This window comes from Mesoplodon densirostris, chromosome 12 (genome assembly GCF_025265405.1).
Source record: "Mesoplodon densirostris isolate mMesDen1 chromosome 12, mMesDen1 primary haplotype, whole genome shotgun sequence".
NCBI lineage: Eukaryota > Metazoa > Chordata > Mammalia > Artiodactyla > Ziphiidae > Mesoplodon > Mesoplodon densirostris.
In genome coordinates this window covers 25,738,096-25,756,104 of record NC_082672.1, presented here as the reverse complement: position 1 = coordinate 25,756,104, position 18,009 = coordinate 25,738,096, and the positions used below count along the sequence as shown (strand labels likewise).

At 39.0% G+C, this 18,009-nt stretch overlaps 1 protein-coding gene across 6 annotated transcripts; it reads left to right on the top strand.

Annotated features, from left to right (window-relative positions):
- The first annotated feature begins 347 nt into the window (after window positions 1–347).
- CCDC28A (coiled-coil domain containing 28A) lies at window positions 348–17,432 on the top strand. Of its 6 annotated transcripts, none has more exons than XR_009534001.1 (6): window positions 348–501; window positions 2,365–2,564; window positions 6,294–6,457; window positions 10,438–10,592; window positions 12,559–13,017; window positions 13,114–15,219. XR_009534001.1 is itself a non-coding variant. In XM_060115230.1 (6 exons), exons 2-6 carry the CDS (start codon window positions 2,407–2,409, stop codon window positions 16,940–16,942), a joined length of 555 nt encoding a protein of 184 aa, XP_059971213.1. In that variant the 5' UTR covers window positions 348–501; window positions 2,365–2,406; the 3' UTR covers window positions 16,943–17,432. The 6 variants fall into 6 exon arrangements, 4 of the variants coding, with proteins under 4 accessions (XP_059971213.1, XP_059971214.1, XP_059971217.1 ...); XM_060115230.1 differs by lacking the exon at window positions 13,114–15,219 and adding an exon at window positions 16,888–17,432 and having other exon boundaries at window positions 12,559–12,581; XM_060115231.1 differs by having other exon boundaries at window positions 12,559–12,581; window positions 15,129–15,274.
- Window positions 17,433–18,009: the final 577 nt, after the last annotated feature.

Sequence of the window (18,009 nt, the reverse complement as noted above, 5' to 3'; positions counted from 1 at the left end):
ACTCTGGTTCCGCCTCCACGCTTGCTCGAACAGCGTGCTGGGAATTGTAGTGCGTGGGAGCTGACACGGAGAGGGCGGGATAGCTTCCGGAAAAGGTACTATATTTCCGGTTCTTGCCTCCACCTCCCCTCCTGACCCTCCCAGCTTCTGGGCCACTGAGCCCAAAATAAAAGCCCAGTTCTGGATCCTGCCTTCCATGCCCGTCGAACTTACAGTTGAATGCAGGACAGGGGAAGCAATACGGTGCCAGAGCCGGAGACGGGAGCCGCGCATGTGGAACAGGAAGAGGCGAGGCTCCCCGCTAGTAAGCGGAGGTCCCGCCTCCTTACGTCACTTCCGTAAACAAAGGGCGTTGTGGAGACGAGAGGTCCGGGATGTGACCCCGGCTCAAGCTGCAGCTGTAGCATCGGCGGCTGCAGTTGCGGCGGTGGCTTCAGAGGCCCCGGCGTCCTTGCAGGTTGAGGAAGAGGACCCCGATCCCCTTCTTCCCTTCTTCCCCAGGTATGAAGTGGAAGCAAAGGCACCCCCGCAATGTCCCCCTGTAGGCCCCTCCCACCACCGGTTCTGGCCGCTACCGGATTCTGGGCTGGGAAGGTCCTCCGTGACGGCTGATTAGGGAAGGGCAATGAGGTGAAGTCAAGAGGAATTTCTAGTGGTCCGGCTTGGAGGCTGTGGGTTCCTGGCTGTCAAACTAATGTGTGAGTTAGACTATGAGCTGTAGTCTATGAAGGTCTTCTCTGAATGGTTCCTTGCTGCTTGGTATACAAGAAGGGTTTCGGTGCTCTTGTAGTAGTTATGTTATCTAACCAAAAAAGCATAATTTTCGAGCCCTGGCCCCTCAGAACATCTTATCAATAGTTTAGACCACTGTTGGTTTATTTGCATTGTTTCCTGGTTTTTTTTTTTATTCTTGTGTCACCAACTGTGTATAAACATAATTAAATTAGAAAACCAGTGTGTGTATGTGTATCATAAATTTATACGGATCCTTGCCTCTTTGGAGAACTGATATCCCATCTTCTCTATTCAGTTATTTTTTAAACATTTAATTTGTGTTGCATGCTGAAACAACCCCAAAATGTCTGCTCTGTTACTTAAAATGCTTCTTAAAAGAAAAATTGTTAGCCAAGATTTAAGCGGATTTACGTTCGTTATCTGGGATTAGAGACTGGGCAATAGAGCCTCTCCTTTACAGCCTTTGGTCCTTTGGAGGTTTAGCTCCAGTTATGTTTGTCTAGAGTCAGCCTGAGCCAACTGAGCTCAATGGTTTAAATAACAGTGCTAGTAGTAGCTCGGAGTCCAGACAGTAGCCAAAAAAAATTTATTTTCATTAAAATTCTCAAATAATTACTTGAGGAGTGACATCAGTGGGTTTGAGACTTTTTGAATGGTCATAAAATGATTAAATTCAACACAACATACAATAAAAGACCTAACAGTCCTAGTGCACTTTACAATCTGATGAGAATAGCCATATAAATTTCTCATCTTATGATGCATGAAACCATATATTTAGGAAGAAGTTAATATTATGCATAAATAAAAAGGAAATGTGGAAGGATATTTTTAGATGGGTGGCTGTTAGAGAAATAAAGCTGGTTAATACATAAAGGGAAAGTACTGGATAAATAGAAGGTTTTACACATATTCTCTATGGAAGGACCCACTGTAACTTCGTAGTGTAACTTTTTGACATTGACAAAACTAAACATATGTAATAAAGTTTCATGTTTCATTGGAAATAGGTAGAGAAAGTAAATTTAAAATTGTGATGGGACAAGTTTAATTTTACAGAACTTCATTTGATCAAGGAACTAGAATCAGTATTAACTCTAGGAGGCAACTGAATTTCTACTTGGTAGTTGAAATAAGGTTTCTAGTTGCTAATTAAAATGCAGGTACCCATGTCAATTATATATCTGTTTGTATCTAGGTGGTTTTTCAAAGAATACGTTTTAGAAGGAGACCTAAGGGGCACATAAAGCTTGAGTCAGGCTGGATGATTTGTTTAGTGTTTATATGTTGTTCCCCTTCTATAAGAATGGAGGGAACATTGAGGGCAGGGACTTTGTCTTGTTCAGTACTGTCTCCCCAATGCCCCAAATACTGCCTGACATGTAGAAGAGGGTAAATTTTTGTGGGATGAATTAATAAACAGTGAAAAAAATTTTTGTCTAACAGGCAGTTTGGGTTAGGGCTTCTGTGTACATAATACAATAAACTAAGCTTAAGAATCCTTGTTCTAACTTTCTTTAATGACCTCTGAAATTCTTGATCCTCTTACAGCCCGCGAAGTGGGTCTTTGAAGCCCTTTCATTTTGGCGTATTATAGCATATGTGTATAATTTTGCTGTATTTCCTTAGGTCATAAGAAGCTGGCCTTGGTGCAGTAAGGAACTTAAAACAATGGAGGAGCGCAAAGTGAAGAGGAGGAGTCCTAAGTCTTTTAGTGCCCACTCTACTCAGGTTGTTAATGCCAAAAAAAATGCCATTCCAGTTAGTAAAAGCACGGGGTTTTCAAATCCTGCATCACAGTCAACTTCACAGCGACCAAAGTTAAAAAGGTGAATTCTTTTCTTTCACATTGTCACAGCATAATGCTATTAAAGTAAATACTAAATCCACTAATTCTTATAACATTTTTTTCCTCTTGGTTTGACTTTTGAGGCACATATTACATGTGATTTAGAAAAAAATTTTTTGAAGGTTACAGTGTATAGAGATTAGAAAATGCAGAATGAATGATTGGCTTTAAGGCTCTTACTTTGTCTCGTATTAAAACATACAGAGCAGGGACTTCCCTGGTGGCACAGTGGTTAAGACTCTGTGCTCCCAATGCAGGGGGCCCAGGTTCGATCCCTAGTCCGGGAACTATATCCCACATGTATGCTGCAACTAAGGATCCCGTGAGCCACAACTAAGGAGCCTGCCCGCCGTAACTAAGGAGCCTGCATGCCGCAAGTAAGGAGCCCTCGAGCCGCAACTAAGACCCAACGCAACCAAATAAATAAATAAATATTTTAAAAAAATACAGAGCAAGAAAACTTGCAGACAAAGTTGATGAGCTAGCCAGAAATGGAAAAGACCTATCTGATTGTTGTTTTTTTTAAGCTGAGTGTTTGTGCTTTGGTAGTTTTATTTTTTTTTAAAGAATGAGTTCACTGTTTTAATAGAAATGATTTGTATTTATTGTAAATATTTAAACACAGGAAAAATTGAAAGAAGAAACAGAAGAATACTAAAATCCTACCACCTAGAAGTAATCATTATTAATATTTAGTGAACATATTAATATTTGTCTTAAGGCTTTAAAGGAAACGGGACAAGTTTATTTATTTACTTATTTTTGCTGTGTTGGGTCTTTGTTTCTGTGCGAGGGCTTTCTCCATTGTGGCAAGCGGGGGCCACTCACTATCGCGGCCTCTCTTGTTGCGGAGCACAGGCTCCAGATGCGCAGGCTCAGTAGTTGTGGCTCACGGGCCTAGTTGCTCCGCGGCATGTGGGATCCTCCCAGACCAGGGCTCAAACCCGTGTCTCCTGCATTAGCAGGCAGACTCTCAACCACTGCACCACCAGGGAAGCCCGAGACAAGTTTAAATGTTACCTATTATTGCTGCATATATGAGTATTTTGTAGGGTTAGATATTTGGAAAGCAGGGTAATATCTTAAGAGAAAAAGCATTTCAGGGCTTCCCTGGTGGCGCAGTGGTTGAGAGTCCACCTGCCGATGCAGGGGATACGGTTTGTGCCCCAGTCCGGGAAGATCCCACATGCCGCGGAGCGGCTGGGCCCGTGAGCCATGGCCGCTGAGCCTGCACATCCGGAGCCTGTGCTCCGCAACGGGAGAGGCCACAACAGTGAGAGGCCGGTGTACCATAAAAAAAAAAAAAAGCATTTCATAATCTCAATCCTCTAGATAATTATGATTAAATAAGCTTCTAACTGCAAGCTCATCATGAGAGTTAGTTAAGGAAGTAATGCTTGTAGCACTTTGTAGCCACTGGATTAACACAAAAGACAAGATTGCTGGTGATGATCTCACACTGTCTTTGAGGAAAGAAAAGGGACATAGCCAGAGACCCTTGGAAAAGAACATTCCAATAAGGACTAAATGAAAAACAAAAGTTATAAGGGCTTCTTTTGAATATATTATCAGATTGGAAAGGGGTTTTCCTCCTGGAGGAGTTTAATTTAGAATCAGATTTTGAATATGGTTATGGTTGATGAGGAAAGAAAGCCAAGAGATTTGAAAGGAAATCACTCCTTTTCCCAAATTTTTGCATCAGTTTATTTGTATCTCATTGTCTTTTCTACCTTGTACTTTTATTTCTCTACCCTCTTCTAGAATGTGGGCTTCCTGAGGGCTGGGTCTTGTGTGCCAGACAGTATTTAGAGTGGGGCTTTGCACATAGTATAATTTCAGTGAGTGCTTTTTAATTGAATTATTTTAACATAAAGTGAGACAGTGTGACATGATAAAAAACACCGAAGTAAGAAGAAACAGATTTTTGTTTTCTTTTTTGAGAAGGTTGTTAAGTGATGAACTGATGCAAAACACTTACTTGGATAAAGCTTCCAATTTGAAAGAAAAAAAAATTTGCTCTACTGAAACCTTATAGTCCATAGTAGTTTATCTCAGATTTTAATGTGAATATGGATCTCCTGGGAATGTTTTTAAAATGTAGATTCTGAATCAGTTAGTTCGGGATGGGGCTTCAGCTAAGCATTTCTGATAAGCTCACAGGTAATACTGATGGTACAGGTCTTGGACAGCACTTTGAGTAGCAAGATACTAGATAGTGATAGTAAATCTAATATCATGTATGTAAAATTACAAATCCCGCTTTGTGAAGAACTGTTAGTGACCTAGTGTCAATGGCCTACGTGTTCTAAGTTGATTTCTTTTCACGGGAATTAATTAGTCTTGCCACCTTTGCCCGCACACTCAGAGCCCCCCAGTACACCCTATTTGTCTTACCCACATTGTGGCGAGTGCACCTGTGGGGAAGAGGTCTTCATGCCATGTTATGTAGAAATTAACTGAGTCCTGAATATATGTGTTACGTCAGGATCTGTAGCCCGTGTCGGGGTTATAAAAGTAACACACAACCCCCCCCCCTCCCATTTTTGCCTGGTTCACTCCTAGTCTTTAAGCCTTCACTCCCGCATCGCCTTTAGGAAGTTTTCTCTGCTACCCTTAGGTTGAGTAGACTGTTCTTTCTCTCTGCTCCCATATTACAGTATGTATAGCAGCATCACTCCAGAGTTTGAGAGCCTGGCATATGCTAGACATGTGTAATGAGAACTAGCCTAGTCTAGGGGTTCGGAAAGGGCCTTCCTGAGCAGATCACATTTAAACTGAGACTTGAAGCATGTGTGGGAGGTAGCCTGGCAAGGATGGCAGTGAGGGGCAGGGTGCTAACGTGGGCAGAGGATTAGCTGCAAGGAGACGAGAGAAGGGATTTCTAGGAAGCAAAAGAGATTCAGAATGTGTAGAGCATTGACATACAAGAGAGGATAGAAATTCTTCAGGTTATCAGACTACTGAAAGATTTGCATTAAGTAAGTTATGTGATCTGACTTGACTTTCTAAAAATTGACTTGGCTGCTCTGTGGGCTCAGAGACAGCACGTAGAGGCCGGGAGACCAGCTGGGAAGCTGCTGGAGTAGTTGGGTCACGTATAGGACAGTGGCAGTGGAGGAGGAGAGATTAGAGACAGCTCTATGGGTGTGACCAGTAGGACTTCGTGACTGCACATGGGAGCCTTAGGAAGCTGGAGGAGTCAAGGATAACAGGTTCTAGCTCTCCGTCACATGTTGACTGTGAATTTCTGTCTGTCTCTCTCCTTAGACTGGGCGTGCTTCAGGGCAGTGTGTCAGCTACAGAGTAGGGGCCCCATAACCACTTGTTGGACAGCCCATAATTCAGGGAACAGCTAGGATAAAGTTAGATGGGAAAGCAGAATGTGTTTACGGAGAAGTGAAATATGAAACACAGGCTGGTAAAAAGACTTACTAATTCTCTCTTCAGTTTTTTTTGCAGTCCAAAGAATTACCATAGAGTAAAAGTACATTACTCAAACTCTTTATATACCTTAGTAGTTATATTTTATACATTTGTTTGAGATTTTCGTAGCCTGTTCTTTTGGTTTCTGCCTTGAAATGGCTGCTTTTATTTAGTATTGATTTTATTCGGATGTCTTGTTTTTTCCTTAATCTAGAACAGCCTGAAAAAATATCTCTTTTTAAAGGTAATTATAGGCAATTAATTTTTTATTGCACCCTTTTCACAGAGTGATGAAAGAAAAGACCAAACCTCAGGGTGGAGAAGGCAAAGGCGCTCAGTCAACCCCGATCCAGCACTCCTTCCTCACCGACGTCTCTGATGTCCAGGAGATGGAGAGGGGGCTCCTCAGCCTTTTGAATGACTTCCACTCTGGAAAACTCCAAGCATTCGGTAATCCATAGATGTTTCTCTCTACTCTTTTTCTTCTCAAGATGTTTGCATCATATTTTCTGCATGTATTTTGCAATTCCTTTTTGAAGTGTCATTTTCTTTTATTTAAAAAAAAACAACAGTCCAGAGGCATAAAATGCAATCAACCTAGATTTCATTTGTTGTGGGATATCATTTGTCTTGTAAGATTTCAGGAAAAAAGTTTTTTAAAAAGGGAGGGTTAGTTGAATTGTTAAAGTAGGATTGCTGTTGAGGGACTAAGTATCTTGAAAGTGTAACAAACAAAAGGGACATTCTCTGTCAACTGAAATATTTTAGATTTAGTGTTTCAGTTTTAGAAAGACTCGAGATCATTTTTCTTTACCCTTTCAAGCCTAAACTTGTGTCTTGCTCACAATGCCTGACTTTCGAATATTAAAGAATCTGGCTTGATGAAGACGTAAGAACAGTTAACTGATCGTCCCAATAAAACTCTGAATAGGTATTTCTGTGTACGTGTTCACAAAGTGTATGGTCAGATATTTCATGTTCAGCTTCCAACTCACTTTATAAGCTTTTTCTGATGATAAAAATTATTTCCCTGCATTTTTAAAAAGCAGTCTAAAAATTATTGAGTGCACACATATGGAATCTCACACAAAAGCATAAATGCCATCAACATAAATATTGTGTTTTTTAGTGCTGTCTTTCCCTCCCCAGCTCTTTTACTTGGCTTCCGTACCCCTTCCCTCACGCCCTCTACTGCCTCTGCCTCCCCCCAGCCCCAACCAGTTAACTGTGTGACACACACACACACACACGCACACGTACACACACAGATTTTTCTTTTCATTGTTTTCTACAAATAGTATCTTATATACACTTTTCGGTGTCTTGCTTTGCTCACTAAACAATACCTGATGAAAATCTTTCTGAGTCACCTGGTATAGCTCTAATTCATTCTTTTTATAAATGGCTACATAATTTTCAAGTTGTGAATATACCCTGGTGTATTCAGCCATTTCTCTGTTGAAGAGCATGTACTTCGTCTCCAGTTTGGAGCCGCTAAACTCAATGGTGTAGTGAACATCGTTTCACACGTATCCATGTGTGGCTGTTTTGATTTCTTTGGGATGGATTCCCATGAGTGGGATTACTGGGTCAAAGCATAGAGGTAATTTTAATTTTAATAAAAGTATCCAGATTGCTTTTCAGAAAAGCTCTTGCACTTTTAGTTTTCATTAGCAATTTATGAAACAACTCTTTTCCCTGAATTCCCACCAGCTAATAGGTATTACCAACCTTTTCATTTTTGCCAGCCTGTTGGTGTAAACGGTTTTTTTTTTTATTACTGTTGAGTTTGAATAGCCATGAATGTTTGTTAAGCGGTTGGATTGCTCTTTTTTAGGACCTTTACCCAGTTTTTCATTTGGTTATTTATCCTTTTGTTGTTAATTACTAAGAGCCCTTTGCATATTTTAGGTACTAACCCTCTGACCTCTTTTGTTTTTATTTTTTTAAGCAACATTAGTGTGTCTGTGGAATTTATGGTATACATCGCCTTATAAAAGTTTTAAGTTTTTGTATACTCAAATACGTCTATCTTTTCTTATAGTTTCTGGGTTTCCAGTTATGGTTATACTATTATTTGAAAAGAAGACATTAAAACATGTTATTTATTTCACAAAGATGTTTTATGACATCCCTTCCTCCTTGCTTTACTCCATCCCGGTAAGGTGGCATCTTTAGAATACTTTCACTTCCCTCTCCCCTCTCTTCTCTCCCATCCTTGAGATATAATCTCTGGATCACTTTTACTTCTTCACTTTTCTCCCCAACACCCTTCCTGCCCTAACTTTTAAGTGACTTTGTATTCTTGGACTGAAGTCTCTGTTATTTGGTGGTTTGCTATATATAAGCATTGCAGATGAGAAGTTGATTGCCAGTTGGATTCTTTCTTTCTTTTTTTTTTTTTAAAGATTTATTTATTATTTATTATTTATTTTATTTTATTTTTGGCTGAGTCGGGTCTTAGTTGCAGCACGCGGCATCTTCTGTTGCTGCACAGGGGCTCTTCGTTGTGGTGCACGGGCTTCTCACTAGTTGTGGCATGAGGGTTTTCTCTCTCTAGTTGTGGCGCACAGGCTCCAGGGCACGTGGGCTCTGTAGTTGTGGCATGCAGGTTCCTGAGGGCATGGGCTCTGTAGTTTTACAACACACAGGCTCTCTAGTTAAGGCATGCAAGCTCAGTAGCTGTGGTGTGTGGGCTTACCAGGCCCGCGACATGTGGGATCTTAGTTCCCTGACCAGGGATTGAACCTGCATCCCCTGCATTGTAAGGCGGATTTTTTACCACTGGACCACCAGGGAAGTCCCTGGATTCTTTCTTACCAAGTAATTTTTTTCAATCTCAATGCTTGAAAGATATCCTTCTTTGTCTTTAAAGTTTAAGCGTTTACCAGAATATGCTTAGGACCGTATCATCCCTGCCTGGAAGTCAGTGAGCCCTTCATATCTGCCAACTCATCTTTCATCTCAAGGAACATTTTTTTCTATTGGTCATTTATTTCTTCTCCATCTGTTCCCTTTTATCCTTTTGGAGGTTCTGTTGTTCTCATGTTAGGTCACCTGGGTCCATCCCCTGAATCTCTTCTCTTGTTCCTTGTGATTTCTACCTCTTTATATTTTTACTCTATATTGTTTTCCTCTGTCTATATAATATATGTACATCTTTATATGTATACACACACACACATACATATACATCTCTTGAGGTAGTTCTTCCACTTGACCTTCCAGGTTGCTAACTGTTGAAAAACATCATTAAAATAGAGGAAATATGAGATATTTTACTATGAAGAAAGGATGATTTTGAAAGAGCTGTAGCTAGTTTTAAAATTATTAGTAGTCCTTAACATAATGTAATATAGTCAATTTATGAAGATGTTATAAAGCTGGCTAGAGGAAAAGATAATATAATTTACATTAATTCATATTTATTCAAGATACATACTTCAACTTTAGCTGAGCTATATTATACCTTTGAGAAAAATCAGAGGTTTTGGGAGGGGAAAATGATAGTATCAAGAATTTGGAGAGGCTGTACTGAAACTGAATGAAAATTTGTAATATTTCATGTATATACATCAGTTGCTCTGGGCAGATAATGCTACCTCAGAGGAGTCTAGTCAATAAACAACGCAAGACCTGTCCTTTAGCAATAAGTTTTCTTTCTCTGCTGTGTATACATTGTGGTTCTCATTACATTCTTCTCTGCTGTGTATACATTGTGGTTCTTCATTACATTCTTCACACTTTATTAATATTTTCACTTATATTTCTTAAAGGAGGAGTACACGGTTGGTTGGCAGAATGATTCATGGTTGAAGTCCTTGTAGGACTCTTAGTTTCACTCAGATCATTATAAAATGTTGGGTTACTCAGTTTTAATGGCAGTTGTCAACTAGGATGTGAATAGATGGTGTTAACACCTCTATATATATTACTATTGAAAAAAATTTTTTTACCTAAAGGGTTCTTTCATTCTTAAATTTTTTTCTATATCTTTTTTTTTTTTTTTTTTTTTGGCGCTACGCGGGCCTCTCACTGTTGTGGCCTCTCCTGTTGCGGAGCACAGGCTCTGGACGCGCAGGCTCAGCGGCCATGGCTCACGGGCCCAGCCGCTCCATGGCATGTGGGATCTTCCCGGACCGGGGCACGAACCCGCGTCCCCTGCATCGGCAGGTGGACTCTCAACCACTGCGCCACCAGGGAAGCCCTATATCATTTTTTAATGCCCATGATTATTTTTTAGATTGTTGTTGTTTTCCTGGTTGAAGATTTGATTTATAATTTTACACAGAAAATATGCAGTCATTAATGTAATTTACAAAAGAAAGAAAACCAATTTCTTTTAAGCACCTTGACTTTAGAAGTTTCTCCTCAAGACAGTTAGTTTGACCTATCCTAATCTTTATTAATGTTCTGGAATGTTCCCCCAGGAAATGAATGTTCCATTGAACAGATGGAACATGTTCGGGGAATGCAGGAGAAATTAGCTCGCTTGAATTTGGAGCTCTATGGGGAGTTAGAGGAACTTCCTGAGGATAAGAGAAAAGCAGCCAGTGACTCCAATCTGGATAGGCTTCTGTCTGATGTGAGTACAGTCCTCTTTCTTTACTCTTTTCTTAATCAAAATTTTTATTGAGATAAAATTCACCATTTTAACCATTTTAAAGTATAAATTCAGTGATTTTTAGTATATTCACAATGTTGTGCAGACATCACCACATCTAATTTCAGAACATTTTCATCACTCCAAAAAGAAATCCTGTACCTCTCAGTTCTCCCCTCCCCCTATCCCCCAGCAACCAGCGATCTATTTTCAGTCTCTATAGATCTGCCTATTCTGGACATTTCATATAAATGAGACTCATAAAATACGTGGCTTTTTATGTCTGGATTCTTTCACTTAGTGTCATGTTTTCAAGTTTTATCCATGTTGGACTTTATACTCTTTTGAAAGCAATATATCCAAAGGATATATTGGGATCCAGTATATCCTTATATTTACATCTAAGCATATTTTCTGGGATATTAGAAAATCTAAAAGGAAAATACTTGCTTCTGTACACATAAAAGATCTTAAGATATAGAAGATAGTAGGTCAAAAGATCCTGGCATGATTAATGCATTTTGCCTTATTTACTCAGGTGGTAGTTACTTATAGTGTGTTTGGTGTTTATGGTGATTTAGTAGGTTGCCATGTGTATTTGCTTGCAAGGGTTGCTGTAACAAAGTACCACAGACTGGGTGGCTTAAGCAACAGAAATTAATTTTCTCACAGTTCTGGAGGCTGAGAGCTGGAGACCAAGGTGTCAGCAGAGTTGGTTTCTTCTGAGGTCTCTCTCCTTGGCTTGTTGAAGATTATCTTCATGTTCACATGGCATTCTTCCTCTCTGTGTGGGTCCCTATGTCCAAATTTCCTCTTTTTGTAAGGACACTAGTTATACTGGATTAGGGCCCATCTTAATGACTTCATTTTAACTTAATTCCCTCTTTTAAGAACCTGTCTCCGGGCTTCCCTGGTGGCGCAGTGGTTGAGAGTCCGCCTGCCGATGCAGGGGACACGGGTTCGTGCCCCGATCCCGGAAGATCCCACATGCCGCGGAGTGGCTGGGCCCGCGAGCCATGGCCGCGGAGCCTGTGTGTCCGGAGCCTGTGCTCCGCAACGGGAGAGGCCACAGCAGTGAGAGGCCCGCGTACAGCAAAAAAAAAAAAAAAGAACCTGTCTCCAAATATAGTCACGTTACGAAGTATTAAGGGAGGATATAATTCAACCAGTAACACCATATAGCATTCTTATATACTGAAAAGTGTTAATTAAATTTGCCTCTTTAAATCTTTTTTGGAACAAAAATAAATAAAAATTGAATTCAACATTCTTTAGTTTCAGATTCCATATTTACCAGTAACAGAAATGGTTAATTTCTATTGCTTTTCTCTATCTTTTGAATAAGTAAATGTGAGTGAAATTGTATGCCCATAGTTTAAAAATTTCAAACCTGTACTTTTAATTGTGACTGTGGTACGTTGAAAACTGAATTTGAAACCAGAGAGCCTTTGTTTAGTCCAGGGTCTACAATAGAGCTGTATAACTTTGGGCAATTTAATGTTTTTGTAACTCAGATTTTTCTCTCTGTAAAATAGGGGTGGTTAATTCTACCTCATACTAAAAACTGAATATCACATAAAATTGTTTTTGTAATTCATAAAGTTTTTAAAGATTTTGATCATTAAAATGGCAGCTTTTTAAAAAAAATCTATTATTAGAGATGATTATAATTAACCATGGTTTTAAGAATCCTTATAAAACTTCAGTTTTTATCATATGGTTTTAATTCTCTTATATTCTTATTTCATAAATACTAAAGCTACTTTATTATTATTTTGCATAAGTGAATTTCCCAGTCTGGAAATTTTTAGAAAGTTTTTTCTTTAATACTTTTTTGTTTAAAGAAAGCTTAAATGTGAAATAATGTCTTTAATAATGTATGGTTAACAATTATCTATGATAGTTATCTTATAAAAATAAAACTTAAATTTGTTACTTTGTGTTACAGCTAGAAGAATTGAATTCTTCCATGTATCCTTTGCTTAACATCAGCAGTGAAAAGTTCGAAGATTATAATTCTTGGTGAATAGTCCCAATCAAGTGAAGAAACCTACTGCTATTTACTGGGGCCATCTTTCCCTTTAGTTTCTAAATGGAATTTCCCAGTTGTTTTGTATGCTGAAATTTTGTTTTTCTGCGGTTTGTGCTTTGCTGTGTATGGTTTCTGGGTTTTTAAGACAAATTTTTAAAATGTTTTAATCAGAGAATTAAGAATTAGGCTAGGGCTTCCCTGGTGGCGCAGTGGTTGAGAGTCCGCCTGCCGATGCAGGGGTCACGGGTTCGTGCCCCGGTCCGGGAAGATCCCACATGCCGCGGAGCAGCTGGGCCCGTGAGCCATGGCTGCTGAGCCTGCGTGTCTGGAGCCTGTGCTCCGCAACGGGAGAGGCCACAACAGTGAGAGGCCCACGTACCGCAAAAAAAAAAAAAAAAAAAAAGAATTAGGCTAGTTGCCATATACATTATTTTGAATCTTAGATTCTTAAGCTAAATGGAAGTGGGATAGCAGACATAATACAGTATTCTAAATTTAGTATTAGAACTAGAATATTTTAGATGCATTAAAGTGTATTATAGGGTTAACTTAAAGGAAATCACAAAGGCACATGTAAAATATTCATGTTTTGACATTTCAATTTAGAGCAATTATTTCAAGAAATTTTAAAAATGTATTTTTGAACATACTGATAGGCACAATGTGAGATATATAAGAACAAATAAAAATTGATCCTGCCTGTAAAATAATTTTAGTGGTAAGACATCTCTTTGAACCAAATAGTGAGATACTGGAAAGGATACTGTTGTAGAGTTAAGAGATTTGATTTTCGAAATTTGGTTCCATGTTTTGCTAATGTAAATTTGGGTAGATTGTTTAACATTTCAGAGTATCGTCTTTAATATGGGGTAACTGCTACATGTAATCATGTGTATATGAAAATTTCCAAACTATATAGAATATATATTTTTAAAAAATCACTCTTACTGCAATAACATATACTAACTGCTGAATTGTGCAGTAAAAACAATGAAGAAATAGGAAGATATATACAAATCCAGTAATAGTAATTAATATCTCACCTTTATTGAATACCTACTATTTGCCAAGCATTATATGAAGTGTTTGTTTTACATGCATTATCTCATTTGATCCTACTCTTGGAAGTAGGTGGTGTTATACTCCCCATTTTACAGATGAAGAAAATACAGTTTTGAGAAGCCACATAAACTGTAGGAGATATTAATGTAAGATACCACTGCCAAGAAAGAGTTTAATATGGGGGTAAGATAGGAGTTAATTAGGAGGCTTTTCTTAGGAGTAGTTCCCGGTTCTTTTTTTCTTTGTATTTGTTTTACGTTATATTCTATGCTTTATATTCTCTCTCTGCTTATGACACATAACTCCTCTCCTCTTATCTGAGTTTCTGTTAAACATTTAGACTCATTTGTCTCCCGCTTTCCTCACTTCAGCCCCCACGGTTCAGCAGGCCGTGGTGGTAGACTGCAAGCGCATGGCCTTTGGACCGCTTGGTCTCAGGTCTTGGTAAGCAGCTATGTAACCTTGAGCAAAGCCTAGCAACCCTAGTTTCCTCATCTGTAATAAATGTTCTTTCCGTGTTCATACTTCTCCCTCCTAATTTTCCTCTCTGTCATCAGTGCCCCTATTAGTTTTTTAACATCTTTATTGGAGTGTAATTGCTTTACAATGGTGTGTTAGTTTCTGCTGTATAACAAAGTGAATCAGCTATATGTATACATATATCCCCACATCCCCTCCCTCTTGCGTCTCCCTCCCACCCTCCCTATCCCACCCCTCTAGGTGGTCACAAAGCACCGAGCTGATCTCCCTGTGCTATGCAGCTGCTTCCCACTAGCTATCTGTTTTACATTTGGTAGTGTATATATGTCCATGCCACTCTCTCACTTCAACCCAGCTTACCCTTCCCCCTCCCCATGTCCTCAAGTCCATTCTCTACCTCTGTGTCTTTATTCCTGTCCTGCCTCTAGGCTCATCAGAACCATTTTTTTTTTAGACTCCATATATATGTGTTAGCATACGGTATTTGTTTTTCTCTTTCTGACTTACTTTACTCTGTATTGACAGACTCTAGGTCCATCCACCTCACCACAAATAACTCAATTTTGTTTCCTTTTATGGCCGAGTAATATTCCATTGTATATATGTGCCAGATCTTCTTTATCCATTCATCTGTCGATGGACACTTAGGTTGCTTCCATGTCCTGACTGTTGTAAATAGTGCTGCAGTGAACATTGTGGTACATGTCTCTTTTTGAATTATGGTTTTCTCAAGTGCCCCTATTATTTTAATCTTCAAGATTGTTTAAAAATCCCTTCTATGACTATAGCAGACATTGCTAATCAGTCATGGCACTATCTGCCGTTTAGCCTGGACAGGGGCACGAAATTATTTGCTGTCTCTTAATTACAGTTAGTTGTCAGGTGTTATCAGTTCTGTTTTGTATTCTTCCTTCATTCTCTACCCTCATCACCTGATTCCACAGCCTTTCAAATTTCTGTTCTCTAGAAACCCTAGAGCTGCACTGTCCAATATGGTAGCCACTAGCCAAGTAACTACTGAGCACATGAAGTGTTGGCAACATGGATTGACATGTGCTTTAAGTATAACGTGCACACCTGATTTCAAAGATTTAGAATGAAAAGATGTAAACTATCTCAATATTTTTATGATTACATGTTGAAATGATAATTTCATGATTATTAATATAAATAAAATATATTTTAAAAACTATGTCTGTGGCTTACATTATATTTCTATTGGACAGTACTGCTGTAGACTTTAGACACTGCCACTGAGTTATTCTTCCTAAAACATCACTTTCATCTTGCCATTCTTGTTTCTCACCAAGTTTTTTACTATGTCAGATTTTTAAAAGGTTCTCAGTAATTTGATCACGGCATAGTCACCCTGTTATAGTTTTCATTATTTTTCATTCCCACCAAGTTGGCTTTCTGGACGCCCAAGTTCATGCTCACCTTAATGCCTTTGTTCAGGTTGTACTTTCTACCTAGAGTTGCTCTGGCCTCCCCCTTCTCCTTATCAAATAACACTCAAGCTGACCATTTCCATAAAGCATTTTGTTTGTACCCCAAACTAGCATTCTGCATTATTTCATTATCTGTTGATATGTGTTAAATCTCAGCCTTCCAATTGAACAAGAATATCTCTGACGGCACAGCTCATGTCTGTACATTTTTGCAAACGTCTGCTGTACACGTATTGCTAGCATTTAGTTGTCCTCAATATATCCAGATCATTGTTTGAATTGAGTCTTGAAAAACAGGTGGCAAGTGGATCATATAGATGAAAGAGGAAAATGAAAGGCAGTGATAAGAAGGGAATGGAATAAACTATGCAGGAATTTTATCCTATTTCCAGTTTTCTTGAAGAATAATTCAGAGGATTATAGGAAAGGTTTTAGAGCTATGATGATTTTATTTCATTCTCTTGGACTTTCACAAAGAAATTATTTTCCCAAGGAAATGAAGTGGTGTTGTCTTCTCAAGTGAATTTTGTTAATCCAGTAAGTTTTCATATTTGCCTCTAATCAGCTTCTTACCATGAAAATGATTCTTGCTGCATTAAAATAATTCTGTGCTCTATTAGAACCTAGAACATAGTCTTTTTTTTTTTAAGCCCTATTTTTTTTTTCTTTTTTTGGCTGCGTTGGGTCTTCGTTGCTGCGCGTGGGCTTTCTCTAGTTGCAGTGAGCCGGGGCTACTCTTCGTCATGGTGCACGGCCTTCTCATTATGGTAGCTTCTCTTGTTGCGGAGCACGGGCTCTAGGTGTGCGGGCTTCAGTAGTTGCGGCGCGTGGGCTCAGTAGCTGTGGAATACGGGCTCTAGGCATGTGGGCTTCAGTAGTTGTGGCTCGCGGGCTCTAGACAGCAGGCTCAGTTGCTCCATGGCATGTGAGATCTTCCCGGGCCAGAGATCGAACCTGTGTCCCCTGCATTGGCAGGCGGACTCTTAATCCCGGTGCCACCAGGGAAGTCCTGGAACATAGTCTTGAATCAGTGATTTGTTTTTAAATCTTCAAATTCTAGACATAGTAAAATTACTTTACTCCATTTAAAGATTGTCTTACCACATCCAAGTTTCTCAATAGCAGCATAGGCACTTTCCCTTTAAACATACTTCTTTTTTTATTACCTTTGTCTCTTAGCTCTTGAATGTAATTTCCAGAAATTTAAAAGAAGCACTCATTAGAGAATGAAAATCTTCTTAACTGATGAATCCAGACAGAAACTCCATTTGGCAGATGCACAAGATGTTCCAAATACTTCTGCCAGCTAAAATGAAATGCAGTCGCTTTCTCGTGGTTTGAAGAAAAGCAGCATTCTTTACTCTTCTAGCTGAATCCAGTAGCAGAATCATCTTCCACAATAAGGAATTAATTAAAGTGCAAGTGCAGTGACTGCTTTCACATGCTGCTTTCAGTGAACTCGACTTGCCATAATTCACCATAACTGGAGGCCTCGGCCTTGTGGAAGGCGTAATCAGGAAATGTGATACAGAGCTTTTGCTGCTATGCTTTATATTGTTGCCTTACGGGTTATACTTGAAATGCACTGTGCTAAATGTTGTTGATAGGGCTGAAGGATTTATCCTTCCTGAGCTCACCAAACTTATTCCACTGTTGATCATAAGTTGATGATGCCCAGGCTTTTTGTGGGAGCCCAGCTTCAGTTTACGTTAGACAATCAGTACACACGCCCGGTGTGTTTTCCAGTGGCCAGTGACAACAAAATGTTAAATGAGTATTTGTGAAATTTGCTATTTTTAATAAAGTGATTGTTTTAAATCAGTGTCTCTCTCTGTTTTGGAGAAACCTGTAGTCTTCAATCTGGGAATACAAGGGCTCAGTCCTCAAAGGTAAACTGTGTTTAGAAAATTGAGGTTCTGTAACTTTCTTGCAAATCTTGCAACTTATGCACATTTAAATATTGGCATAGTGAAAAGAGCATGGTCTTTGACCTTACTTAGACCTTGATTTGAATCCGCATTCTGCCCATTAGCTTTGGGTTCATGTGTGTTTACTCAGTTTCTATTTTAATTTTTGTTTTTAATCTAGAAAATGAGGTTAATGACCAGCTTGTAGTGGTTGTTATGAAGAAGTAAAAAAGTACATATAAGATGCTTAGCACAATAGCTGACACCAGTAAGGTTCAGCAAACAGTAGCTGAACATTAACATTAGTTTTTAAATTGCTTTATTGAAATAATCCATATGCCACAGAATTCACCTTTTCTAAAGTATATAATTCAGCGGTTTATAGTAGATTCACAGAGTTGTGCATCCATCATCATAATTTAATTTTAGAACATTTTCATCACCTCAAAGCTCATTAGCAGTCACTCCCT

Coding starts and splice junctions, on each gene's coding strand:
- CCDC28A (XM_060115230.1), top strand. CDS start 2,407: ATGGAGGAGCGCAAAGTGAAGAGGAGGAGTCCTAAGTCTTTTAGTGCC. Junction 2,565..6,293: donor CAGCGACCAAAGTTAAAAAG/GTGAATTCTTTT, acceptor CCCTTTTCACAG/AGTGATGAAAGAAAAGACCA. Junction 12,582..16,887: donor GAAGAATTGAATTCTTCCAT/GTATCCTTTGCT, acceptor TGATGAATCCAG/ACAGAAACTCCATTTGGCAG.